Consider the following 26797-nt stretch of genomic DNA (forward strand, 5'->3'; position numbering starts at 1 on the left):
TGACTGAGTCACATCTTTCGTGCTAGGTTTCATCGCTTTTGAGTGATGGAGGGCTATCTTTAAACATAACATCAAGCGAGCGGTGTACATTGAGATCAATATTTATATCACCAGCAAGATGGGACGATCTATATAATCGCTGAAATACAAATTTCAAAGTTAGGAAATTAATTTTTTCTTCCATTTTGCTGCTAAGGAACGCGCCCTTACCCTGGACAATCCTCTGGAGATCACATGACAAAAGTATTGTAAGAATTAAGTAAGAACAGAGTCAAAAAACTCACTGTGGATTTAATTCTAGGAACCGAAATTTCTCGTGAGGTTTTCTAGGGTCAGGGCTTGGAGCCTATTTTCGGCACCAATCTAAATTTCTCCCGTAGTTTTGGTACCAAGACTGTTTGAGGCACCCAGCGTGAATGAGTCAATACTCAATATGGTGACTAACGGTTAGTCCCGACAAACAGGGTTTTCCTTAAATTAATAGGTGTGGGAATGTTGTCATAAGTTAGGGCCTGATTCTTTTTTTTAATGGCCCTCCCATTTACTTTTTTAAATGGGAGCTCCGTTTAGGTGCGGCCATTTTTTTCCTTCTAATGGAGGTCCCATTTAGGGCTCAGGGTTTCATGCGCTTATATGGGAGCTCCATTTTACCTCCATTTAAATGTAAACGGAGTTCCCATTTGAATCCGCACGTGACCCGGATCAAACACGGCATTTACGCGTTAACAATTGAGGAGAGCATGAAGTTACCCTACAACCGCGTAAACGCGACTCCACTTAATTTATTACCCATCCCTCTAATTTCTCTTTCGTATCAATATTTGATATTCTTGAAATGACCCGTACTAATAAGAAGAGAAGTCACCTTGAGGCTACATGGCCTTCACAGTTTATGGAGCCTCTTGAAGAAGATACAATTACTGTCTCTTCCCCTTCCCCGCCACTGCCGCGAGAAGAGCGTTTCGAATACCCCCCTCGTCGTAGTTCAGAAGACCCTTTCGATACTCCGCTACCTATCCCGTCTGCCTTCGAATCCGGACCAGAGTCCATAGAGATTGGACTTATCAAAGCAGGCCAGAAAACAGAGGTCCAGGGCCCTTCAAGACTAGCATGGACCTATACAATGGAGGAGGGGCTCTTTACAACTCTCTTGGATAAGGTCAGAAGTGGGAAAAGAGCCGATTCAAGGTTCAAACAAGAGGCCTGGGTAGACGCTTTAGAGGTCGTCCGATCAAGAACTTCTTCAAATGTTCAACACGTCTTATCGATCGAGAAGTTAAAGAACAAGGAGTCCAATTACAAGGCTTATTATAAAGATTGGAAGTGGTTGATTGGTCAGTCGGGCTTTGGGATTCACCCAGAAACTCGTTGTGTTACGGCAGCTCCAGAGGCATGGGATGAGGTGCCTAGGGTATGTTTCTAGTGGCTCTTTGGTGATATTTGCTAACAAATCAGCACCGAAAATCATGCAAATGGCACCGTTATAATGCCCTTGAATTCACCGAGCTTCTAGATGAGCTATACGCCCCTTCAATGGCTACTGGTGGCTACGCTGCTACGCTAATAAATCACTTCTCGACGCTCTTCTTAGCGGTCCCTCCTCTTCTGGAAGTAGCTCTACTCCCTCTCCTTATTCGGCCTCTGGCCCTCTTCGAAAACGCCGGCGAATTAATAACGATATGGTAGAGAAGGAGAAAGAGAAGGAGCCTTCAAAGGGTGAGTCATTTCAGTTAATGGAGCAAGTTATCACTCAGCTAGCTCGCTCACGTCGCAACGTACTCCAACAAGCAATCAATCTTTTAGAGGAAGAGTACGGAGGAAAATTGTCCGGTGAGCATATGGACATGGCTTTAGATTGCCTTGAAAACGAGGCCAAATCAAGTGTGTTCACTGGCATTAAAGATGTGGCCAGAAGAGACCGCTGGCTAGAAAGACATGCAGGTATTAAAATCCTTTATGTATGAGTGAATTGTTTTACTGTGTTTTCGTATAGTTTTTATTAGATTTTTTTAAAACCCCCTTCCAATATGCTGACAGTACGCTACCCACATCTCTTGAGCAATCTTATCCCTAAACTCATTCATAGCTTTGGAGCCTTGAGATTGAGACCCTGTTGCAGCCACCAAAGGAGTTGAATCCCCTGCATTGTCACCAATATCATCACTCAAGTCAACACCTTCCCTTTGACGAATAAAGTTAAAAGGCCAAGGAGGCCAAGTACTAGCCGAATCTGCGTTTGTATTGAATACTCACCCATTACCGCCAGTATTTTAAATCTCCTCTTTATAACTCCGAATATCCGTTCAATAACGTTGCGTAATGACGCGTGGCGGAGGTTAAACAGCTCCTTGGCGTTCTCTGGCCTAATAATTCCCATATAAATTAGTATGTAAAAGAAGACAAGATAGATAGAAAAGTACTTTAAATTGGCCAGCCGTTGCTCTTTCAAATGGTACCGCACCGATCGGTAGGGTGCAAGAACAAACTCACTATTTCCATAGCCAGCATCACCTAACCAGTACTTGCCTGGCGGCGTACCAAAGCCTTGGGAAGCCTGAGCATCTGAGAGTACTCGCCCGTCGTGCGCTGAGCCTTCCCAACCGGCCAAAACGTATACAAAATTCAGGTCGAAGTCACAAACAGCAAGTACGTTCTGTGACAGATAGCCTTTGCGGTTCCGAAATTTAGGTTGCTCCTGCAGACTAATATGTGCGGCAATATGTGTGCCATCCAATGCTCCTAGGCAATCTTTAAACCATGGATAAAATCGAGAGTCGTCAGAGATTCGCGATGCAAGGGGAGTATCAAGATCAGGGAGGTTGACAACGGCGGGGTAAAGGATGAGCAGCGATTCGAGAACTTCATGAAATGATCTGCGAGCAATTAGCTAATGTCTGCTTTCAAATCATTATAGTAGCTTATTTCAAGTCATTATAGTAGCTTACTCGCTTACTACCCTGTTTCCAACAAAGTAGCGTTCCATAGTATCTCTCTGTGAAGCTGGCCGGGAGACGATATGTAGGAAGATAGCTAGTTTCAGCTCCACTGAAACATGCGTTGAGGCTCTCAACTGTGTATGGTTTACAAGCCAGTTGCATAGCGAAATAAAGGTATCGCGAGACATCCTTAAGGCGCTCTTAATGCGTTCAGGGTGGCCACATGTAAGTAGCTGGTCCAGGTACTGTTGCCCCGCGTTCTTGTTCAAATTCCTCCTCCTCTGTGGCCGCGTTATGTCCGGGTTTACCGCACTTACCACAGCGCCGTTGAGCTGGCTCTGTCCTCTTCTTCCGTCCACCACTCTCACGCGTTTCGCGCTCCAGCTGCTCAACAACGTCTTTTTGTGCAATCAAGTCTTGCCCGTCTTGTACTGCAAGTGATCCTCCAAGCATAATTCGGGTCCTTTTGCCCGCCGGCGCTTGCTTAAAGTTTCATTTGCCTTTTGAAGTGTACGGACTTGGTGGCTGAGGAGCGTGACCGTATGAGCTAATGCTTGCGTCCCTTTTGCAAGCCGTTCGACAGCATCATAAATTGGTGTCGGTGAGCTATTTTGATGACTGGCAATGCGACTTTTGATGAATTCAGATTGTGACACAGCCTCTATAGGGCTGTGTGGCGTCTGAGAGATCCAAGGCTTGCCAGTGGGGGAAGGAAGACGCGGAGGTGATGGAGTCCGTACTTTGACATCCAATTTGGATAGGACAACTTCAGGGTCCATAAGTACTAAACCTGACCCTCTGAATCCCGCCTTGATATTCTTTTCGTTCATACACTCGAAAAATGCGACGAGAAATGCGACGAGAAATTCGACCTTTGTCACGTGGTCAATATGACACTTGATGAGCTCCTCGATTTGGCGCCCGTACGCCCGTTTCAGTGGACTGAAGCATCCAACGTCTAGCGGTTGAAGAAGATGGGATGAGTGAGGAGGCATGCAGATTGTGATAATATCCCTTTCCTTGCAAAATTGGTCGAACTCCGCCGAACGGTGACTCGTATGGCCGTCAATCACTAACAATCGATATCCGCCTTTTCTGCGATGGTTGGTATGTCTATCAAAATGTCGAATCCATTCAAGGCCTGTCTCGTTGTTCGTCCAGCCATTATCTGTAGGTTTGACCCAATCTGGCGGAAGGTTGCTCTCCGAGTACCAGTTTGCGAGGTGGTAGGCCCCTTGAACCACGATGAACGGCGGGATAGACCACCCTTCTGCATTAACTCCCTGGATCACTGTGGCCCATTCACGATTACCTGGTTGGACTGTCTTCGCTCGCCCAACTCGTTCCGCGCGTGTAACTCTCATGGATGACGAGATAATGCCAATCATATACCCGGTCTCGTCGAAGTTATAAACATCTGCGTCACGATCCCGTATTTGGCCCTCGTATTCCTAACAAGATCAAACCACTCCTCGATCTTCTTAGGATCTTCGCAGAGCGCTCTCTGGTAATCGTGTCCGCGATTAAAGTATGTTTTAAGCATCGGTTGCCGTTTGACGAAGTTCATTGCCCAACGCTTGCCCACGGATCCCGCGTCGCGCTCTGCGAGCAGCAGATTAGCCATATTTTCCACATCAGCGAGCCTGGGCGGAAACCCGCGCGAATCTAAGTCCAAGACATGCTCCAGAATAGCATTTTCTTCCAGGTCCGTAAATTTTCGAGAATTGGGAATAAGGTCGCGTCGCGACAGTCGCCCGTTCATTCGATCGCGTAAGGTAGATTCGGGTACATTGTAGATCGTTGCAGCCTGTCGAATGCTTAGCTGAGCGCGTTTTTGGGTAGCTTCGAGGGCTAATAAAAGTCTACGTTCTTTAGAAGTGCATTCCATGTTTTGTTGTGTAAAAATGTCGTGTCAAATTTGATAGATATACGTTGAGTAGAAAATGCGCGGCTCGCTTGTCTGCGCGGCTCGCTTATCACCCACGTTATACCCCAGAAGTTTACAGAAGCACAATATTATCAAATTTCTAGTGAGGAACAAAAAATACCAAAATCTGTATTAGGCAGTCCAATTGACATTCAGTTTTATTTTAAGCCTCATAACCGCAAGGGCGGAGATACTATTACACGGTGGCGATGGACGAGTACTTTGTCGCGACTAACCGTTAGTCGCCATATAGCGTGGTTGTGCGGCTCAGCAGTTGGGAAGATTAAACTTCAACGTTGCGCTGTCAGGACAACAACCTTAAAAGACTATTTTCGACAGTAAGAGTCCATAGTCAATACCTGGTTCAGCTCCCTGCACTGCCGATTACATGTTCAGGTTGGTTTTCGGACCATCAGATTGCCGGTTGAAGTTTTGAGTAAAGAGACTCAACTACTAGGAATAGGGGCCAGGAGTAGCGAGAGTTGATTCTTCAATGCTGACCCTAATCAAGAGTGCCATCGTGAAAATTTCCAACCTCGAATCAATGCACTCCACGCTCAAGCCAACCATCTCCTAAGATTCTGCAGCCTTGTTGAGTAGTCATAGTATGTTAAGCTTACTTACTAGCCACCTTGCCTACTAGAGCTCGTTCCAGAAATCCTCAATCAGTCGGGCGACCTCTGGCACCCTTTCTCTCACAACTCCATGTCCCACCTGCGGAACGACAGCAATATTCCGCATCCCAACATGGTGTAAGTCCTGCACGCTGCACAAGTTGTCCAGCTCTCCTAGGATACATAGACCTTTAATGCCTTTTTTTGCTGCTTTAGCAAATTCAGCATGTTTATCCAGGACCCCACCATCTCTAACAATACCTACTACGCTTGCCATGTGCCCTTCATGCTCCCTCATTTGCCAGTCTCGAACAGCCTCCGCAACTACTTCGCCTCGTCCAACTCTCTCCTTCCAATCTGAAGGGACAATTAATTGGCCCCCTTCCAGCAGCTCCAAAATCCACGCTCGCGCCCGCTCCTCCAATCCCTCGCCGCCATGCAAGTAACTCCTCTGCAACTCGTCAAATTGTGTTGCGCGGATTAGACCCGCGGGCGCAACCAGCACCATGGACGCGACACGTTCGGGGTGTGCAGCCCCGAAAGTCGCTGTGGTTGACCCGCCAAACGAATAACCAACGAAATGGGCATCTTCCCACCCAAGCTGCACCATCAATGCCTCCAGCAACGCATGAAAGAGCGCCGGGTCGTGCGCCACAAATGGTGTGTCCGTGAGCCCGTGGCCCCACAGGTCAACAAGTACACATTGAGCATATGGAAAACGCGAAGAGAGCGCGTTTGCCAATGGCTGCAGGCCGATTGCGGGCGTCTGGACGCCGTGCACGAAAAGCACACGGGAAATCGGGTTTGTGCGGTCTGTGGGTGCGGGAGACGAGGGCGGCAGCTCGTAATATGCGGCTCTGCCGTTTGGCGTCCGTAGATATAATGCTCGTGGCAGCAGATTACCAAAGGTTGCGACGAAGGCGGCTTCAGATGGAGCCCGGATTGACCGCAGCGCGTCGACGGACTTCGCTGTCCCAGGACGAGGTAGCACGACCGACATCTCGTTGATAAATGTGAGATGGTGGGGATTTAGGTCACTTAGGTGAAGAGATTTGCTTAGGTGGGTAAATAGAAACTAGTAAGTACTCACAATTTATTCCATCACATTTGAGAGAAAAGATATTAATTTCCTTCTTTGCTTACAAATACTCATATTGTAGTTTGTCGCCCGCACATGACCGCCTCGAGTGTGGCACCTTCCTATTTAGGAAGTCGGATTATACCGACCTCCGACCGCCGCGAACTATGCAGGATTTTCTGTTATCTTCACGGCTCTAGGAGTTATTCATCTTGGTAATATTTTATATGCAATTTGCTATATATTTAAATCCCTATTTCTGGAAGACTGAATCAAGACCTTCTTAGTTCGATTTTCTGCATATAGTGATACTAGCTAAACGCTCAGCGAGACGCTCGATATAGTTCAATAGTTAGAAATGAGGTTTTTGTGATCGTAAGCGCAGGGCGGAAGAACGATTATGAAGCAAGGGCATCCAAGCAAGATTTGCCAATTCCTGTTCTCACAGAACTGCCGCACAAGGAATTTAGTGTAATATAACAGCCCTTAGGACCGAGCGCATTAGTGGTTACAGCATTCTCATCCATATAACACGGTATCTGACCTAACTAGACAGCGCACAGTCATCCTGGCGCTATGGTCGACCATTTACATGTGTAGACCCGACTCACCGTAAATGTAGATCGATCCAAGGGTTTCAGGCGATTTGTTAAGTTATAATGAAATTTTGGCAAGTTGTTGAGTTGTAATATTGGCGCAGAAAGCCATCCCCTTGCAGAATTGGCAGCGCAGCCCGCGGTTTTTCTAGTAAATAGTAAAAATCAGCACTGCTAGCATATGGGATAAACATGTCCTGTCGTCGCGGGTAATAATCTCGAAGGCCGCATCAAGTTCTTTGCGTGGAATAGAGTCAATTTTGAGCTTCATTGTGTAGAAAAATCAGTTAGGAGTAATATCTCACTGAGGATCTACGCAATGTTCTGCTGTGGAATGAATGACCTCGGAATCGACTCCAGGGTGAAAAGTATATACATTGAGATGTTGTTTCTAGCCAACGTTGCCGGGTCCCAACCGACCAATCAGAGGGTCACCCGAAAAACAGAGTTCTGTGATTGGCTGATTCAGGCTTACTCCGCGAGCCACGGAATTCTTGAAATTTCCGAATTTCCATCCCTACACCCCTGAAGACCATTTTGGGTTAGATCAGTTGCAGCAAGTATCAAAGAATTTGCGACAAAGTCCATGAGCGTGGAGCATATCTTGTTGTTGATTCTACACTCGGCTCTCCGGGTCTGCACGACCCTTTTGCATTGGCGGATGTAATAATGCACAGTGGTACAAACTACTTTGGAGTCCATCATGATCTTCTTTGGGGTACATTATCTGTTCGACCGGAACACGAAAAGGCGATTGGTTCAAGACACTTCACGAACAGCGGACAATTCTGGACAGCGTGCTTTGCAGCATGGAGGGATGGCTTGGTCTCCTAAGTCGTCGCACTTTAGAACTGAGAGTTCAGTGGCAGAGCGAGAACGCCACGGGATTGGTTCGCTGGGCCGATGAATGAGGCGGGTCTACAGGAAGGGGACGTTCATTGGTTAAGGGAGCAAATGCCGAATGGATTTGGTGCTGTATTTCCATTGGAAATGAAAACGGCAGAGATGAGTCGACAGCTCCCAGGTTTTCTGACTCTGTTTCAGCATCCGACGAGCCTTGGGGGCGTTGAGAGCCAGGTTGAATGGAGGAAAGTGGTGGATAAGTCTGCTAAGTCTACGCTCCTCAGATTGACGATATCGTATCGTCAAGCTTGTAACATCTGCCGATACGGTAGACGATAATTATCGGCGGGCATTAAGGTTGACGATGCCAATTGCCAATTGCCCATTAGCCCAAACCTTGCCGATATCGTATCGTGAACAGCCCTAAATAGTAAAGGAGCGGAGACGCTACCAATAGTAGAGAACGGCAGGGGACGAAGATAGAGACCAAAGAGTGCCGCAACCTTAATCCCGCCAGGACAGCAATCCCAACCACGCTGCGTTATGCGATATATCATAACTCTGTACCCTAACCCTGACACCACCATCCCGGCCGTAAAAGCCACGCCCGCTATAATGGCGACTTTCTGTGGGCGGCGATGTTTCCCGCGTCCGAGTCCTCTGCAATGCTGGAGAGCTTGACGGCCGCACTACTTCATGTGGTTTGAGCCACTCCTCGAGTCGGACAGGCAGGAGGCAGGCAACAAGCGGATAGCCAATCCCAAACTCTATTTTTGTATGGCGCCTGCCTACCTGCCTACGAGCTGCAGGCTCATGCAGCACCAGTTATATTAACTACTGTTATTTTGTGCCAGTAGTCCATGCAAAATCGCTTCTAGGGTTAGGGAAAAGGTCAGGAAATAGGGGAGAAGTAATCAAGGTTAACGAGGAACTAGACTCGGCCGATCGCCTTATCTCTTGCTCATCTCCAAATCAAAACCCGAAAGTTTGACCGCTCAATGTCATATGTCATCCTCCACCACACGTAGATGGCCACCTTCTATATTGAGGCATTCCCGATATGGCTGCCCAATTGGGTAATAAACCTAAGCTATCTTCAACCCCCAGGAGCTACCACGATTCTGGTGGAGCTACACGGGAAAGACCTTGTGATGCGTGCAGGAAACGGAAGATCCGCTGCTTGCTCACCGAAGAGACAGCTACCTGCGTTCTGTGCAAGTCCCGATCCCTGGAGTGTACGTTTCTTTAAGATCCGCCACGCAAAGGGAAAAGACCTGATGCAGAAGGCAACAACCATCGGCTTGCCAATCCTCGGTAAGCATTGATCTTGGCTGTTGTTGGCAATAGCTTTGTTCACTATGCTAACCGACACTCTTTGCCAGAAATCAGAAGAAAACACCAGCAAGTACGGCCATTCTCAGTGTCCCAAGCTCTCTGAGACTGACACGCAGTAGTACCCAATGCCAGGATTCCAGTAAATGACTACTCCAGGCTGCCAGGCCCGTCCCTTCTCAAGCAGACTCTTGGCCACCAAATCGTCAATTTACTTTTTTTTGGTGCTACAACAGAGTATGACACACGGCTCCTAAGCCGTTCTCATTTCGATGTCAGAGACGAATATGCCAGTCCTCTTGGCACTCTTCGCCGGGCGACTCACCAGACTGCAAGCAAGCAAACTCATTTCATTGTTCATTCAGATACTGCTGCAGAGGTAAAGGAGGAGATGGCAAATCTGGATGCCATAGAGGCGATCGTAACTCCTCACGGATCAGCCTTAGTGGATCTTTATTTTCGCATTGTACACCCCAGCTTTCCTATAGTTCACAAAAGTGTTTTTCTCGAGAAGCATGGCCGTACCTGCCGCGAACTTACACCACTGGGCTTAGCAGCTGTTTATATTTTGGCATTGAATTGGTGGTCTTAGAGTCTAGGACTCTCCAGCTTGCCAAAGCCCAACGTCAAAGAGTTAGAGAATCTGATTCCGAAGATCTTAGCTGACTGCTACCATCGCCCTAAGATTTCAGACCTCCAGGCTGGATTGGTGCTGTAACAGCGGCCAGATGGCGACTCTTGGGCCATGACGGGTCAGCTCGTAGCTATGGCACAAAATCTTGGAATTCATACAGACTGCTCGGAATGGAGAGTTCCTGATTAGGAAATCGGTGTCAGGAAGAGAGTCGCATGGGCTCTTTTTGCTGAAGACAAGTGGGGAGCCTTGATTCACGGCCGACCGTCGCATATCACGGATGAAATAGGGATGTGCGGCCTTTGGAAGTTCAAGATTTCCCATAGACTGCGAAAGATGACGATGACAAGGAAGGAAGTGTAGAGGTGGCTGGTTTCTCTAACAGAGATTCTGGCTAACATTCTAGACACCTTCTTCACCCTCAAAGGAATGAGGAACAACGACGAATACCCTGGACGCTTTGGAAAAGGCAAAGGCCACTGCAAATCAGACTCAAATCATGGTATTCTAATCTGGCTTCGTGCTTGTCAATGGACGAAACGAAATCGCGAAAGCTTGCGCTATCCCAACATCTATCAAATTATTGCGTTGCAATTTAATGACCTGGGTTAGGATATCTTCATCTTTGCTATTTTGCAGCTGAAATTACTCTTCACAGAGCAATAATCCGTTACCAAGATCTAGACGCGGACGAAAATTTGCGACTTATCACAAGAGCCGCCGATAGAGTCCGTTTTGTTTCTGCAGTCGAGTTCGTGAAACGACTGAAGCCTGAGCATCTTCAAAGTTTCCGGTATTTCGCCTCGAAGCTTAATTTGGCAATCATTGGTATTTTTGGCGGTATACTCTTAGCCACGAGATAGACGCAAGTGCTGCTTTCTTGGCGAGGATGGCACGGACTCGACACCATAGTCGGAAAGTCGAGATCATGTACAGAAGAAGCCCAGTCCTATGAGAATAGTATTGAAAATAGTATTCAAACCTGCTTTGATGGCTATATACACCATTGGAACAGGACTGGACGATTAGCGGTGGAATGAACCAACAATTAGATAGCGCCTGGAATTCCCAGGCAATGAGATCCAAATTTCTTTGGGAGAGTACTACCCTCCAGTGAAGCAAGGGGTTGAGGCCGCCAACTCAGCAATGGTTTTATAACATTGGAAGCTTGCCAGCAGATGCCAATCATTTCCACGGAGATATGAGGGCCTGCCGAAGGTGGTGAAATTATAACGACTATTTGGAAGCGAACTGAAATTTACTACACGAGATGACCGCACCACACGCAGCGAGCTGCTAGCGCCTAGAAACCGGGGGCTATGGAAGAGTCCCATATGTATGTACCTCATGTACCGCCATATACACTATCCCCGCATTGTCCTTACGCACCTCTCCTTATCAGTCCTTGTAAACTCGTCACTCCTGACTCCATCTGCTCCAATACTACCACCCTCTCGCCTCTCTCTACCCCCAACTCGGCCACACATCCTTCCCTTATCCAGCGAGCATGTGATCGGCATAACAGGCGATCAAGAAGCCGTCATAGAGATGGGAAATGGAGAGGAGCGGGAGGAGAGAGTGTAAGGCGCTGTAGATGTTGTCGGCTTGTGTTTTGAGGATTGATGGGCCGGTGGGACAGGTCCAGTACGTGAGGATGGTCTCTAGGGGTGTTAAAGTAGCCACAGGGGGCCGAGGGGAAGCGGGCGTACATTTGGGACGTCAAGATGTGCAAGGTGTGGTTTGAGACTCTCGGTGATGGACTTGCTGGTGTTGGGATTGATGATGAGCAAGCGCAGTGGTGGCGCATGACCCTGCAACGGGGAGGCCGGTTGGGAGATGCCATACAAAATTACAGTATGGTAAGGTTCTGCATCGGAACAGCTTAGATACATAAAGATTTCGGAGCTCAGTCCAGGCTTCGTTGAATGACTCCTGTGTCACCCTGACCGGAGGTCGGACAATAAGAGCTGCAGCTCTAAATATCTGCTTGGCATGAAGTTGAACATTCTTTTTGACGTGCCAAAAAGTAGAGAAGGTGGTCAGTAAAAGCATCGAATGAACTTATTGCCTTCTGATATCAATCTATTGAGCTCATATCATATACATACTGGGTTGACAAAAAGGACTCAAGACTCCTGTGATTTTGGACGCTGTCCTTCAGGTTAGTCAAGTCCCTAATCTAGTCCAGGCTAGCCATACTGGTTCCAGTGCAGAGGTCACAGAGTCCCAGTCCAATCCTTTCCTGGTACACATGTATCCATAGCCTGGCCACCAACATCATGCATAACGCGAGCGTATAGCCGTAATTATAAGCCAGTGCTTGATGTAAGATCTGCCATGGCTCCTTAGCCACTCATTTGGGCATGTGCAAAATGGCTACTACTACACTACTCTGATGATACCCCACTCAACCTTGAGAAAAGCTCCGCCTCCATCCTTTCGGCAGCTTTTGGTCCGCTGAGGATCTCCCCCATCATATCAGATCCAGATGGAAAGTCCATCTCAAAGCTCGGCTCTCCAGCTCCCCTCATATTGGCCAATACTGCCTGACGAAAGTGCCACCTTAGGAGTTCGTCTCTTACACCATTCGCATTGTTGTGATCTCGACAAATAGGATCAAGTGTCCTCCCATCTATTCTGAAATTATCGCTATCGAAACAGGTTATCTTATAGCCATCATCTGGGTTGATAGAGAAATCAAAACCATCAAATTTCTGATGGATATTGGACAGCATAAGTAGCCCATTCTGACTTGAGTTTATCCCCGTGTCGCGTGGTCCTATTCGGTTCGTAATCCACTGAGAAAATCCGTTCTGCACGAAATATTCTTCGCTGGAGACTGGGAAGATGTGGGCGGCTTCAAAGCCTCTCCATTCATTCCATCTAGAATCTCTGTTGACAACTCCACTTATCACGCATTTTCCATCTCTCTCACGGACTCGGGCTCGGAAAATATCATCCCTGACGGTGATAGTCCTTGAAAGAATTCGGGTAATGCACGGCTCGTCGGTGATAGATGTCGTGTCTGTCTAAACCTCAGAAGCAGCACAAGAACTCGTAAGAAGATATGTTACCTTTGCGAGAATATGGTCTTATTTCATAATGACCTGGCTTGAGAGCATCATCGGTGGGCATCAGGTCGATTCCGGTGCTTCTCAATGTGACCCGATATGGACCAGACGCAACAATGAGGATGCCGAGCATAGAGAGAAAGTTTTTCTCCGTTACCGATGGATTCAATCGCATTCCACCGAGCGGCTTCTCAGGCTCTGAAAAGATGTAAAAGTGAACATCTCGACCTAGAGCTCTGCTGCCGGCCATGAATTGCCGAGTTTATTTTAATAGAAAACGATCCGACCTTATACCCCAGCCAAAGCGGACCTGACCATTATTGACTTCAGGGGCAAAAGTTTAGTGCTCAGACATACACGTTCAGTCTCTGAATTACACAAGGCCGCATTATTCTGGATTTTTTGATCGGCCCCTTTCGCGTAGGGAAAATTCCGTTTTCTAATTAAGTCGAAAACGGCTTCATGGGGGTGGGTAGGGGTGGACACGAATAACGAATATATTCGTACGAATACGAATAACTGAAGATTTCTTGCTTACTAACGCGAATACGAATAAAATAAATAAATTATTCGTAATATTCGTAAATTTTCAAAACAAATGCAATATGAAACCATGCCTCCCTGGCCTGCCACCCTTATAAACTACCCTCAACATCAACTTTGTCATCGTCTCGCCACTCAACGAGTGCCTCAGCAAACCAGAAGGTCTCTCCCAGTATCTCACAATCGCTGTCAGACATCTTGTTGTAAGATAGGATATTGGATTAATCTCCAACGGATTGAAAATTGGTAGAATAAGACGCGTCGTTCAGTTATTCATTGGCGCATTACTCCTTGACGCGTCATGATTGGCTGAATTAAAGTTTGACCTCTGCACTAGCGTCTTGGCACAGTTCAGACTTATATTCGTTACGAATATAGCCATTTCTGCGAATACGAATAATACGAATAGAGGAAATTGTTATTCGTGTCCACCCCTACTTCTTTATCAGCTTCGTCTTATTAGATTTATTAATCCGACCCATTAAATTGGGGGCTCCCTAAGCGAGAAGACGACATTGCGATACTTGGTGTCAACCTTAGGAATCCACCAGGACCCTGCACCGGAGAAGTTTCGTCTTTCCCATACAGGATTATAAATAGACGGGAGGATGATAATGCGCCCAGATCACGGGATCATGTATCAAACCGTATTTGGTTAGTAAATGAGCTAGACAGTATTGGGAATGCTACATTCAACCCCTCCTCTATCACAACTGAGACTTGATAACTTGAGTTGATACTGAAGACTATCTATTAGTTCTGCTTCACATTATGCTCCGAAATAAAATGTCGATATACAAACGCACGAGACAGCCTCTTATTTCTTCGCGTCTTCAGCCATACCCCGCTGTACCCAGGTCCGAGCTTCATTGCTAATCTTCTCCTGCAGCTTCTTATCCTTCAGAGTTTCCTTGATGGTGTGCCGGTCGGGCACATGTCGGCCCTTTTCGACACCAGGGCGAGCGGCGAGACGCTCCTCCCACGCCTTGAGATGAGGGAACTCGTCGATATCGACGCCTGCCCACCCCGCAGACGCAATCCATCCCCAGTGTGCGATATCCACGATGCTGATGTGGTCGCCCACGATGAAGCCGGACGTTGAGGTGGACAGTTGCTTATTCAATACTCCGTAGAGTCGGCGGGTCTCGTTGGTGTAGCGCTTCACACCGTACTCGATGCGCTCCGGCGCATAGCGGTTGAAGTGGTTGGCTTGACCTTGCATGGGTCCCACCCCCGCATTCATAAAGTAGAGCCAGTTTCTGGTCTCGTAGTACTCACGTGTGCCTCGGGGGTACGAGATCTTGTACTCGGTGTCATATTGCTCGGCCAGGTATTCCAGGATACTGCCAGATTCGAAGAGACGGATCTTCTGACCATCGGTGAAGGTATCGGTGATGGCCGGAATTCGTCCATTCGGGTTTATCTCGAGGAACCAGCTAGGATGGGGTCAACTTAAGTTACTAGTATTGACTGCGAAGTGATTGCACTTGAAGGATAGTCAAAGCTGTGGAATACATACGGCTCCTTTTGAACGTCCTTGCTGATCTCGATCTTGTGTACCTTGTATGGGATACTGCACGAGACTATCAATACTCAATCTTGCCAATCATCCAGCAAGTACCATAAACGTACCCTAATTCCTCCAGCGCAATGGAGATCTTGATCCCATTGGGAGTCTGAGCGGTGTAAAGAGTGATATCAGGAGTCCTAGCAGTGGCCATGATGAAGAAAATATTTACCAAATATAACTCGAGTCAATTGGAATTATCACAAGAGAAACAGAACGAGTTCATCATCAATTGTCGGTATGGAGGGACGTACACCCTGTTTCTATGTCGTCATGGAGACTGATTACAAATCTAGCCTATGGTGACTAACGGTAGTCGCGACAATCACGGTTAACCTTAACCCTGGCGGCCATTGTTTGATTGTTTTCCTAACCCTGAAACTTTAAATATTTAGATGTCTAATGTTGTACAGCACCCTCATTTTCCTGGTGTCATACAATTACATTAAATCTTGAATATAGAGCAGAGACAAACTAAGCGCAAACACGAAATCAATCAAAAGAATAAACGCAGCGCGGACGCCAATCGAAACTGAAATACTACATATCGGGCACGCAATCCGAGACGCGGTCGCTTCTTGGGAAGTCTGCGATGAGACTTATGTTCCTTAGCGGCAAACATAAAGTGCCTAAGAAGGAAACTCACTTAGCCTAATTAGAAAAGTAGGGTAATATTCTGCCGGCCATAAATTTCATTTGCCCATAGTTTAGGACCAATGTACCCCAGAAGTTTACTAAACTACCTCATTATCAAATTTTAGTGAGGAACTAAAAAATACCAAAACTGTATTAGACAGTCCAATTGACATATAATTTTATTTTCAGCCTCATAACCGCAAGGGTGGTGATGCTATTACAGGGTGGCAATGGGTGGGTACGATTGTCGCGACTAACCGTTAGTCGCCATACACTGCGCTAAAATAGCAGGAAGATTAGGGTCAGGGTCAGGGTCACCCTTGGTGGTCCGTGGGACGACAGGTATGCCTTGGATTCGCGAGTCCATTCCGCTCATAACAGGAGAATCAATGTAGCCTTCTTGATACCAATAGGGCAGTTTCAAGATATATGTGCACGCGTGATATGAAGCATACTGACACTCCCAAGTCCAGATAAGAGTGGCTTGATATGGATTCGGTATCGGACACAGAGAATCAACACCCAGGTATAGGCTGGGACTAACCCTCAAGCTTTTCTAGTCCATATAGTACTTTAGGGTTGACCGACTGCCAATCCCTTACACAGTGCTTAGTCAATGCGAACATGATAACGTTCCGCACTTCTCCCCTGTCCATACTCGTCCAACGCCTTATTCACCTTCTTAGCATCCAAGCCGTCAATGACGTTATATTTCAACGGAATTATTTTGCCTGATTCTAACCATGTGGAAAGAATTTTCCAAAAACAGCTGGCCAAATCTGTGCAAGCACAGCCTCATCCACCTGCCCTGATACGAGAAACACAAGAGTCCATTTCTTTGAATTCGACAGGAGGGACGCCCCAAGACTCAAATTGCCGAGTGTGATCATATCAAACATGTAGAGCAAGTCATCCCTCACAATACGACGAACTTGCCGCCTCGATATCGGAGTCCTGGCGGGCGATGATATGCGTAGCACCGAGGATCTTCAGAAGCTCCGCACCAGAATGGGATGCAATGGCAATGATGGACTAGGCGCGCCAGTCCCACCAACGACGATCACCACTTTCTGCGAGGCGTAATCGAAGCCCTCGGACCCAGGCGGCCCAGGACGGGGTAAACCGAACCCGGACATGGAAAACAGGCTCATTGCAGATGGGACGGCGTTGATGGGGTAGAGGGCAGCCTCGGCATCGGAGATGTTTGCTGGGACAACAGCGGCGTAGCGTCAGTCGATGACGGCGTATTCTTGGAGACTGCCACCCTTGGGGAGATGGAATAACATCTGAGAGAAGACATGGACGCCGATTGGAAATGTAGCGTTTGGACCATTCTTGGCCACGGTGCCGACCAGGTCGCCGGCAATGACAGCGGGGAGTCGCGAGCCAATATTGAGGTGTCCTCTGTCGCGAAACTGGTCGAGAGGCGCAACTGTGAGATCGTTAGGGATAGGGACCGAATGTACAAAGGGGAGGATATTGAACTAACGTCCAGTGGCCGTGATCTTGATGAGGACCTGGTTTTCTTTCAGCTCAGAGGCGTCACGAATGGGCAAGGCGATTCTGGTCAGAGGTGCGGCGACCTCAGTGAGACCAAGAGCGGTTTGGGTCAACACCCCGGATTAAATATGGTATCGGTCGGAATAACTTTCCATACTAATTCTCAGCCAACCTGCACGGTAAGTGGGCCTTTATGAGCCCGGCGGTCCGTTGCCGTTGCAAATATAGCCCGGAGTTAGGGTCAGGACGGCCCCAAAATACACCCTCCGGTTCACAGCCCTTCGTTCACGCGAACCGATCATAGCTTAATAAGCCGGAGTAAAGAAAGATGGTTTCCCGAATAAAACTCCGAGCAGAGACGGTAGTTATGAATACTAACGATTTCAGTTAGGTGTTAGGAGAGACTGGACGATTATATTAAACGGGAGAAGCTACCGTATGAGAGAGAAATGGTCACCTGCAACACCAGTCTTGTTTTCATCGCCCTCGATCCATCGCCACAATCCCTATTTTACCTACTGGCACTCCTGTTGGCCTTGAAATTCCTGTCAAGGACACTGCGCGTGGTATGCACAGAAATTACTGACGACCATAGAATTACATCAACTGACTGCAGCACCACCAAGATTCCTTTTTCTACAGCGCCGTCTTCAATTGGTCGTTTTCTCCCGAGACCAACGTTGGAGCCCTCCGGAATTCCTTCCCGTCTTCAACGTGCCTGGCGATATGTTCCCTGGCGACGGTGTTATCCGTAAGGTTGAAGACGCAGAGCTCGCAACCGTTCCAGGTACGACCAAGGTTTACTTCTATGTAGACAATATGGGGACCGCAATGGAAGTGAAATATTATCTTTCTTTTAGATTGGGCTTTTACCTTCATACGTTAACTTTGCTATAAATCGAATCGTGAAGAATGTTGGTAACCGATCAGCGAGAAGGAGCCCGAAAGCGACAAGGCATTCTATCAGTTTTTCGATGACTCTGAGGGTAACGGTCAGGCCATTTATTCTTATGCCAAGTAGGCGTCTCCGACTTGTTTGCTAGTTATGTTCCAGCTAGGGCTGTGACGGATGGGCGGATGTGGCGGATTCTATCCGCCAAATTATCCGCCTCGAATAAATATCCGCCGCATTTTAAGTTGGCGGATATGGATGTCGAATAAATATCCGCCAGGTCCCAAACTGGCGGATATTTATCCGCCGTATCCGCCGGCGGATGGCGGATAAGGCGGATAATTTCCTAATTAGGAAAGATCGATGTGGAGTATTTAAGGTCAGGTCCAAGTTCACTGTAATGTAGCTGAGAAGTGTATATTCTCGAAACGCTTAGAGTTCCGCGAGGATATATTTTATCGCAATGTCCGAACGAGTTAGCTATGGATTTCGAGGTTTGTATTCGAGATTTGAAAAGACTGGATTAATTCTCAGGCAGAACATTGCACATTCTCGTCGACGCGCTTACAGAATGCAGATCGTCGATGCCGCACGCGTTTGCTGACAAGTACATTGTCTTGTAATCCTGACTATTTTATTATTTACTTAAGGTGAGAGAGTCGTATTAACGAATCGGGTGAAATTTTGATTTCCAAATAACGTTTTCTAACCTAATTAGGCTAGTGTAATTATTTTAGATTTATCCGATCAAGGCGGATAGGAAGGCGGATTTATTCGACAAGACGGCGGATGAGGATCCGACAAACTTGTAATGGCGGATGACGGATGACGGATGTAAATCCGCCAACCTCGCGATGGCGGATGGCGGATGGCGGATACGGTCAAATTAGGCGGATATCCGCATCCGACACAGCCCTAGTTCCAGCCAACTTGAGGTAGACAGCGGGACGTGGAACAAAAATGGTCTACTTTGGGGGTTCCCTATGTACCTAAGTAGTTCCCGTGTCATCTATCGCAACTGTAAAGCTGGATTTGAACACCGATATCCAAACCTACATTCTCCGTACCTGGCCAAGGATTTGACTGGGTCGCATTTGTATTGTATATATATTCTAGTAATCTAGTTTCGTCCCCGAGTAGATTCTCTTATAACACGAAGTGTCCGGTCGTAATCTTACGTCATGACCACACGGATTGTCTAAACACCGTTGGAGTTATAGCTATGTGCAGATTTATACGTGGCAAAACACAAAAATTATTCTCCGAAGTTTTTCCGGCCCGTATTCCCGGAATATCATACTGACCACAAACGCCGAGCTTCTTTCTCAAACAACCTGCGGGGTGAATAACCTTTACCAGCCCAATGTTTTAATAGAGTTGTACTGTGCCTTAATTCCAGCCTACGAACGAATTTTCAAAGTGTCTCTTCAGTTCTCCGTTCAGGGAAGGACGACGTGCTGCCCTATATGAAGGAGAGCTTCTTTGTCGAGACCGACATGCCGCCCGACGACCCGCGCATGGCGTCGCGCCGCTTCTTCATGGGGCCCAACGTGTGGCCGCCAGCCGAGCTGCTCGCCCCGCACGACTTCCGCGAGCCCGTCGAGGCCAATGACCGGGCTTGAACCCAACGACCCGGCTTGCCCGCTGCGGCTGGTGCACTATCGCCTACTGCTCCTGCTCCTACTGCTGGTGCCAGCAACTGTGAACGACAAAAGCGGCATCTGGGCAGCAGCGCCCACACCGACTTTGGCGCCATCACGCTGCTGCTGCAGGACGACCACGCTGGGCTCGAGGTACAGGACCGCGAGACAGGCGAGTGGGTCGCGGTGCCGCCCAACAGGGACACCCACGTCGCAACATGGGCGACATGATCAACCGCATCACAGGCGGCCGTTACAAGAGCACCATCCACCGGGTTAGGGAAGAAGAACCCGGCCAGACCGATTCAGCGTCGTCTTCTTGTTTCACGGCAACCTCGACTACACGCTGCTGCGCCTCGACAGGGCTTTTGGGCAGGACGGGAACGAGAACGAGAACGGGGACGGGGACGGTGACGAGACAAGTGCTGACCGTAGAGGAACACATGGCGGATCGTACCGCGGCCACCTATAACCTACCTATTCAAGAAGCCGTTATTGCAAGCGAAGGGAACCCCATGAGACAGGTTGAGAACGACACGCGAGCGGCCGACAACAGCTTCTATTCTAGTATCATTGACTTGCCGAGGCCTGTGCATTATTTACTAGCTAGTATCTCGCCCCTTGGCGCTATGATTTAGCAAGTCTGTCAACGTAGAGATGCATGACCGCGGTAACAAATACATAGAGCTCTGTTCATGGCTATTGACGCTCTTCAGCTCGCGGAACAATGGATCTAGACAAGACTGTTAGCAGACCATCACGGGGCCGCCACCTTGGTCGAAAACCTGGCTCGCCTTGGAGAAGTGTAAATCGCGCAGCAATTTGGCGAGTCGGACGATGGTCGCGCCGGCAGCTAGGGCCCGATGTTGACACTCCAAGAGCTCGGTGCTGGCTTCCAGTGGGTCGACGAGGTTCGCCACCGACTTCATCATGCCCTTGCAGTAGTAGACAACGGTGGCCTGGCCCAGGATGTTGGTAAACAAAAGCAGCGGATCATAGGCTTCGATGGGTGACGGATAACACTTCGACAGGACTTGGAGCCTGGTTGTGAGGATGCTGTCCAGCCACCGACGCTGCTCCGCCCAGACCAACGACATTTGTCCGTAGGCTTAGATATATTGTACTGTTGGCCGCGCAACTCTGTCATGGCTTCGGACAGGAACCCCCGAGCACGTGCTGGCCGCTCTGGAACTCCATGTCCGGTACTGGCAGGCGGGTGCAGACCTGTGGGTTGTAAAGGAGGCGCGTCAGTTTGCAGTCTAGACTAGCAGTCGCCTACTTTGTGGGTGGCATCGATATCCTTACCATGTGCTCGTTCAACGTGATGGGCCAGTCGTTGTGCATGCTGAAGAGATGGTCGAGCAAGTAGCCCATCCAGAACACCCGGCGGTTCTCCTCAGTCTCAATGAAGTCGCCGCTTCCGGGGAGGATATGACGCTGTTATTCCTGGGGCTATCGATCTCATGAAAGCGCATGCCCTGCACTAAGCGAAACGACCGGCCAGCGCTCATCCACGCCTGTCTGTGGTGGGTACGCATCGACTCTCACGTCGCGACAAGCACCCATGCCTGCAACAGCATCTCCTTCGTCTCGTGGTAGAGCGGCTCCGTCATGTCCCGGAACTGCGCCGACAGCAGGGTGGTCAGCGTCCGTATGGCATATTGCAGCATGTGCGCGATGGCGTCTTGGTGCTGGACTTGGACCAGGACAAGTACCGCCGCTGGTGAAGAATGGGTATCGACGGATGCACGCGGTCCGAGTAGAGCTGGTCTCTGGCGAAAGGAATTAGCCGTCATACTAACCCACTAGGAGCATCCAGCTAGTAGCGAGCTCCGGATCGGTGTGAAGGTTCTCCCTGTGGCAAGTTGCCACTGGGAGCGGCATGGCATGACCTCGTTTATCGGAGAGTTGGAGGACACTTGACGCCGTCCGCAGGAATCTGCGCATGTTGTCAGGAAGAGCTCGCACTGGGTACGGACGCGCCAGGGTACTATCCGTACGCCCACACTCTTCTCACACGTTCTTTCGTTTATTTACATATTCGTTTATGTATATTCGTTCATGTATACGGGGCCAACGGCATGTGCGGCATTCGATGGAGTCAGGAACCATGAGAAAGCTTACTTTACTTGCAGACCAATATTCAACAGCAGTTGAATTGTAATTTTGTGCCTTTTTTAATTCAATTATTTGTTTGTCCTCTACGTGTCCATTTCAGAGCAGATAATGAAAGTCACGTGCATGACTATACGATTTTTTGCAAAAGGTAACCAACCTCATAGCTCGCATAGTTAATCGTAAAGTTAAGTAATCGACTTTACGAATACGAATAACGATTAATCGCGAATCGTATCCACCACTATTTATAAGAGTATTTGAGATAATATGTAACGTCAGTTAGTGTGTATCTTATAAAGGTGACCAGGGAGCTGGACTTGGTGGTCCCACAGTCTAGCGGGAAAGAGGGAGTGTTGAAGTCCCACAGGATCTGCAATAACAGTAGATCCCTAAGCCTCATGTAGTAAAAGTTGTGGCCCTGTGAAGAGAATTTCCGCTGACTGGTGGGTATCAATCATTTTCCAGCTCTCTGGGTCTTAGCGTTTATGTATATACGTCTTTGAGTTCTGATCATGACCCCTTCATGGACACCTCTGAGTTAGAGTATGTTGCGACTGGCGCTTATGTACAGTACGTCGAATACGCATGTGACCACGGAAGATAGAGTAAGCGTGCGGCGTGAGCCTTGCTCCGCCTGCATCTTGTGGACTTCCCGAGGCGGCTGAGGTGACGGAACGCCGTGTGGTGAACTCTCATATATGTTTGGCTACAGAATTGCAGCCGTTGAGACTTGAGAGAAATGGGGCTTAGATTCTGTTATTGTTTGATCTTTTGCAAAGAACGAAGTTGTCTCTGTCACTTCTGTTATGAATGACAATGCAGCTCCGGTCTTTGACGAGGATCATGCCGGAAAGTCTCTAAATGCGAGCAGCAACAATCAAACATATATTCTCTATACTTCATAGTTTGACTGTCGTAACCGTAGTGGTCCTTGCAGGTACGGCACCAGGAAAATCAGTATTAGACAGTCAGTCAGGTCGATGGACGTAGCGATATGACGCCTAGCCTTAACCAAGCAGGTGGGATTGCAGTAGCAAATTAAATAATGAAAACACATTATCGAGAAACGAGAAGAATGTGTTCACCGCCGATGACTCAAAAGAGTACGGCTCAGGATCGGGACTACGCTTGAGTCAGCTTTAATAAACCTAATTGTATACCACACCTCCCACCCCAGTAATGAACTTTTATGAGCCCCGCGCAATTGTCTACATACGCACTGTCGACTGCGTAAGATGTATCACGGAGAACAACTCGCAGTGTCTCATTTTCACGAATGGACCAGGAAGAGCGTGGACATGTATAAAAACACACGTTTACTGGGCAAATCTGAGCCCCGTAAAGAAACGCGGGAAATCCAGAAGATAAAACTCAAAGGAGTGAATTTGCGTCATGATTCTGAGAATCTCTCGTACCCTTCAACATTCCGTCCTCTCAGCTAGGTTGCAACACTCTCGATGTGGATGCGTACGCTGCCATCTATCGATTGGGTCACAAGCACATGAGTTACATTTTCCATATAACTATAACCCTAGTTACATACACTGCCCTACATCGAGACTAACACCGTCCCAGTGAAACGTACTTGCCAAGAGTTTAGTTCGCACTAATATTGCGCTTCTCTGGGATTAACGCTTGGACAAGAATCTGACTACAGCCGCTCGTGGTGACCGATCCATCGCCCTGCTGCTGGCGGTCCGCATGCCAGTGCCTATATAGCGAGAGTAATCGTCACAGATCGCTAATTACTTGTTATCAGGCGCACAGTCATGTCGGCATCAGCAGAGGGCCAGGTTCAGCCCGAGCTTGACATTGAGACTGCGGATACGCAGCATTCCCTTGACCCCAAGTCCAAGAGAAGTCGCAAATTTGTCTGGATTGTAGCCACAGTTGTCGTCGCGATTGCACTCGCGATCGCACTGGGCGTGGGACTAGGAGTAGGCTTGAAGAAGTCCACTCAAACGCGATTTTCGAACATAACGGTGTCATATGGCATCTCAGACTCTAACTTTGTGCAGTCACCGCGGTTTGAGAAACTATCGGACTGGACTATCGCGAATGGGAAGTTTTCTTTCGAGAAGATGTTGTGGGATGATGGCTCTCCGGCGGGAATATTCCTGCCAGGTACTTCGCTTGAGGAGACGTATCGCAGTATTAGCTATGCTCGCGTGACAATGGAACCTCTTCCGTTTTACAATTCTTCGGCACCTGCATTCACAGTTGCGCAGAGATCTGTCCCTCTTCCGTCTGTTAACCAAAAAGTGGCCGGCCTCAAACCGTACATGAACTACAGCCTCGCATATGCATTTACTGCCGTGACTCGGATTGCCACACCGGGTAACTGGAATTGGGTACGCCCGATTATATCTATCTGAAAGAGGTGCGTGCTAATACAGCCAGAGTACATTCAATTTCTCAATCATGGCGGCTGGAGATGGTGGACATTCCAGTGGAATTACAAACAGCTACACTAGCGCGGACATTGACCTTGATATTCACACAGTTGGCAGCTACAGAACTTTTGCAAGCGTAAGCGGTTATCATTCTTCAGCTGGGAAAGACCCGGGAAATATTGACCGGCAGGTCGTTTCTGCTAATCACAAAGGGGAGATTGAGATCGCATTCGAAGCTGCAGGGACGGGTGTCGACTTCTATCTCTACTATGTCGACATATACGACCCTGCGAATAGCACATACAGCTTCGTAGAAAACAGACAGCTTGAGCGTATGGTGTCAAATTACAGTTTCTCTGTTACTGAGAACGAGGGACCATATTTTTGTACAGTTCCACAGTCGAATATTGTCAAAGACCCGAGATTTACCAGCGTGGGCTCAGATAAGGACATATGGACGCTTTCTAGACCAGATTTGACGTATAATTATGAACGCGTAGAATATTTCGACGGATTACCTGCCGGCATATATCTACCGAGCTCAGCGCATTCCATCATAGCCCAAGACATTGTGGTTCCAGATCTCTGGGCGCACTACCACATTGGAAGTTCGTTTCTGTACAACACAGAAACCAATGGAATACCGGACGGCAGTGTATGTTCTTCACGTATTTGAGAAATAAATTGTCCCTCTAATGGTCTCAGGATATTTTCCACTATCGGCTACGAATTTCGAACAAGTCGGACCATGCAATCACATTTCAAGATTTCTCGTCCGGATTTAGATACAACAGCAACGAGAACTTCGGAGTCTTTCACATTAGTTGGGGCCTGGGTAGTGTTGCGTGGTATCATCAAAATGAAATTCATCTGGAGCTTGAGGTAATCTCAATCTATTCCGCCATCATTATTCCTCAAATCACAATGGCCACAGAATATGGGTGGTGTGTTTTTTCCTAAGGATACATCATCGCATATTTTCTTATCATTATCCTGTTTTCAGGAATCTCCGTGTCTACGATTGTATTTCGCGGCTGCGGCCTTCGTGATTTTTTGAGGTTTTCGGCGCTGCTCGCAGGTACAGAATATATCAAGGACGTAGATTCCGTCGAGCTTATGCATCATAATAAATAATCTAAACCATTTCCTAAGTTCAAAACCAAGTGGATCAGGGTTTGTGGGGTTGCTCCGTAAGATACTAATAAATAGGAGCATAGTGGCAGTAATGTGAAACTTGGAGGGGTTGTTGGAAGTAGGGCTGTTCCGAATATTCGTTTTGCGTCGAATAATACTCGTTCGTTATTAGTAAAGATACATAAATAGTAATTCTATCATTACACAGGCGATAGTATACAGATAATAACAACATAATATGACGGAGTATATATTCAGCAGAGCTACTATGGACCAGCGCCCACATCTGGAACTGCAGCATCTGGAATGGGGCTGGAATGTCCGATCCCAGCTGTAGTCTTCTTTGACTTGAGCCATTGCCCGAGTCCAGGGAAGCGTAATAGACCAAAATAAGTTGAGGCCCTATACATATTACCTGTGCTGCATGGCCCATACAGCGTGTAGGGGAGTAAGGGACGGTCAACTGTGAAGACATGAGCATGGACGTTCCATACAAACCCCATCTTCTAATTTATGCGCTCAATCTTTGTCCAGCAGGTGCTTGCGGCCATGCGCGTGGGAAATCCATCAGCATCAGCAACTAATCCGCCACCCGAGGAATTCTATGATCTTCAATATTTCTCTTTGGATATCGCAGAGGCATTGCAGAAATAGTCTGAAGCTGCCCTGGAGTCGTCTCATACCTAGAGTAACGTACCCTTGGATATATAATAAGCATGCCAGGAACTGTGATCAGTGGAATACTTCCATCTTTGCTATCAGTATGAAGTTGAACAGTACTTTGTCTGTTAGATATATTTAGAAATTCCACCACCTATATCACCCACGTTAATATAGTGCTCAATGTGAGTAGGTGTGCAGACACAGCCATATAATCCACTTTCGAAACTTGTACAGCGCTGGTTGAACCCGCGAACGAAAGCAGGCATGGTTTCCAATATTGTATTTATTGCGTATTGCGTATTGCGTATTGCAAATGGTTGCAATATGCAATACAATATAAACTCATGCAATATTGCAATAGTTATTGCATGTTGCATATGTAAATGTTCGGACAAAACCGACATGACAACGCGGCTATGGCCGAATGTAAATACCACACCCCAGTCGTGAATGCAAAGCAAGCGCTCGCGTAGTACCAAGCAATCTGTTCAGTCTCGACCGAGAAAAGTTGTTCGAGCAGCGTACATGCCTTACGGGTGGCGCCGATGACAGTCGAAATACGTGGCATATTCTAGTTGAGGCCTTACCTGCTCCATGTAGGAAACTCAAAATCGATATGTTAATGACTTCCGCCACACCCTAGAACGGCAGCTTACTTCTATAGGGGTAACCAAACTCTA

The 26797-nt window shown here is 47.8% G+C and overlaps 9 protein-coding genes across 9 annotated transcripts; 3 read left to right on the plus strand and 6 right to left on the minus strand.

Annotated features, from left to right (window-relative positions):
* Positions 1-2009: 2009 nt before the first annotated feature.
* Positions 2010-2484, minus strand: POJ06DRAFT_253875 (uncharacterized protein; the record flags this gene model as incomplete). Its single annotated transcript, XM_056187690.1, has 2 exons — positions 2010-2228; positions 2421-2484. A coding segment is annotated over one exon (219 nt), but the record flags the coding sequence as incomplete, so codon positions are not given.
* Positions 2485-5415: 2931 nt separating this feature from the next.
* POJ06DRAFT_112522 (Alpha/Beta hydrolase protein) lies at positions 5416-6583 on the minus strand. The gene has a single exon (XM_056184095.1). It carries the CDS (start codon positions 6475-6477, stop codon positions 5503-5505), a length of 975 nt encoding a protein of 324 aa, XP_056042993.1. The 5' UTR covers positions 6478-6583; the 3' UTR covers positions 5416-5502.
* Positions 6584-7955: 1372 nt separating this feature from the next.
* On the plus strand, positions 7956-8456 carry POJ06DRAFT_112520 (uncharacterized protein). The gene has a single exon (XM_056184094.1). The coding sequence runs from the start codon at positions 8055-8057 to the stop codon at positions 8331-8333; it is 279 nt and encodes a 92-aa protein (XP_056042994.1). The 5' UTR covers positions 7956-8054; the 3' UTR covers positions 8334-8456.
* Positions 8457-9352: 896 nt separating this feature from the next.
* Positions 9353-10823, plus strand: POJ06DRAFT_281770 (uncharacterized protein; the record flags this gene model as incomplete). The annotated part of the gene is made up of 8 exons (XM_056189972.1): positions 9353-9399; positions 9462-9619; positions 9692-9911; positions 9936-10035; positions 10084-10137; positions 10168-10253; positions 10326-10462; positions 10573-10823. 8 exons carry the CDS (start codon positions 9353-9355, stop codon positions 10821-10823), a joined length of 1053 nt encoding a protein of 350 aa, XP_056042995.1.
* A 1363-nt stretch (positions 10824-12186) lies between these two features.
* On the minus strand, positions 12187-13260 carry POJ06DRAFT_253888 (HNH endonuclease-domain-containing protein). Its single transcript, XM_056187691.1, has 2 exons — positions 13035-13260; positions 12187-12985 (listed from the first exon to the last, which is right to left on the minus strand). The coding sequence occupies exons 1-2, from the start codon at positions 13204-13206 to the stop codon at positions 12348-12350; spliced, it is 810 nt and encodes a 269-aa protein (XP_056042996.1). The 5' UTR covers positions 13207-13260; the 3' UTR covers positions 12187-12347.
* Positions 13261-14258: 998 nt separating this feature from the next.
* Positions 14259-15433, minus strand: POJ06DRAFT_253891 (glutathione S-transferase). The gene is made up of 3 exons (XM_056187692.1): positions 15207-15433; positions 15094-15147; positions 14259-15010 (listed from the first exon to the last, which is right to left on the minus strand). Exons 1-3 carry the CDS (start codon positions 15293-15295, stop codon positions 14392-14394), a joined length of 762 nt encoding a protein of 253 aa, XP_056042997.1. The 5' UTR covers positions 15296-15433; the 3' UTR covers positions 14259-14391.
* A 953-nt stretch (positions 15434-16386) lies between these two features.
* On the minus strand, positions 16387-17579 carry POJ06DRAFT_281773 (uncharacterized protein; the record flags this gene model as incomplete). The annotated part of the gene is made up of 6 exons (XM_056189973.1): positions 16387-16546; positions 16600-16708; positions 16829-16984; positions 17042-17209; positions 17267-17360; positions 17541-17579. 6 exons carry the CDS (start codon positions 17577-17579, stop codon positions 16387-16389), a joined length of 726 nt encoding a protein of 241 aa, XP_056042998.1.
* A 2832-nt stretch (positions 17580-20411) lies between these two features.
* Positions 20412-21479, minus strand: POJ06DRAFT_281774 (uncharacterized protein; the record flags this gene model as incomplete). The annotated part of the gene is made up of 6 exons (XM_056189974.1): positions 20412-20542; positions 20582-20917; positions 20973-21033; positions 21115-21210; positions 21246-21350; positions 21372-21479. 6 exons carry the CDS (start codon positions 21477-21479, stop codon positions 20412-20414), a joined length of 837 nt encoding a protein of 278 aa, XP_056042999.1.
* Positions 21480-23696: 2217 nt separating this feature from the next.
* On the plus strand, positions 23697-25431 carry POJ06DRAFT_290762 (uncharacterized protein; the record flags this gene model as incomplete). Its single annotated transcript, XM_056190350.1, has 3 exons — positions 23697-24278; positions 24328-24975; positions 25026-25431. 3 exons carry the CDS (start codon positions 23697-23699, stop codon positions 25278-25280), a joined length of 1485 nt encoding a protein of 494 aa, XP_056043000.1. The 3' UTR covers positions 25281-25431.
* Between the last annotated feature and the right edge of the window lie 1366 nt (positions 25432-26797).

Source organism: Lipomyces tetrasporus, assembly GCF_029532465.1.
Source record: "Lipomyces tetrasporus strain NRRL Y-64009 chromosome Unknown POJ06scaffold_6, whole genome shotgun sequence".
Taxonomy (NCBI): Eukaryota; Fungi; Ascomycota; class Lipomycetes; order Lipomycetales; family Lipomycetaceae; genus Lipomyces; species Lipomyces tetrasporus.

Coding starts and splice junctions, on each gene's coding strand:
- POJ06DRAFT_112522 (XM_056184095.1), bottom strand. CDS start 6,477: ATGTCGGTCGTGCTACCTCGTCCTGGGACAGCGAAGTCCGTCGACGCG.
- POJ06DRAFT_112520 (XM_056184094.1), top strand. CDS start 8,055: ATGAATGAGGCGGGTCTACAGGAAGGGGACGTTCATTGGTTAAGGGAG.
- POJ06DRAFT_253888 (XM_056187691.1), bottom strand. CDS start 13,206: ATGCGATTGAATCCATCGGTAACGGAGAAAAACTTTCTCTCTATGCTC. Junction 12,986..13,034: donor AAGACCATATTCTCGCAAAG/GTAACATATCTT, acceptor AGGTTTAGACAG/ACACGACATCTATCACCGAC.
- POJ06DRAFT_253891 (XM_056187692.1), bottom strand. CDS start 15,295: ATGGCCACTGCTAGGACTCCTGATATCACTCTTTACACCGCTCAGACT. Junction 15,148..15,206: donor ATTGCGCTGGAGGAATTAGG/GTACGTTTATGG, acceptor AGTCTCGTGCAG/TATCCCATACAAGGTACACA. Junction 15,011..15,093: donor AAGGACGTTCAAAAGGAGCC/GTATGTATTCCA, acceptor ACCCCATCCTAG/CTGGTTCCTCGAGATAAACC.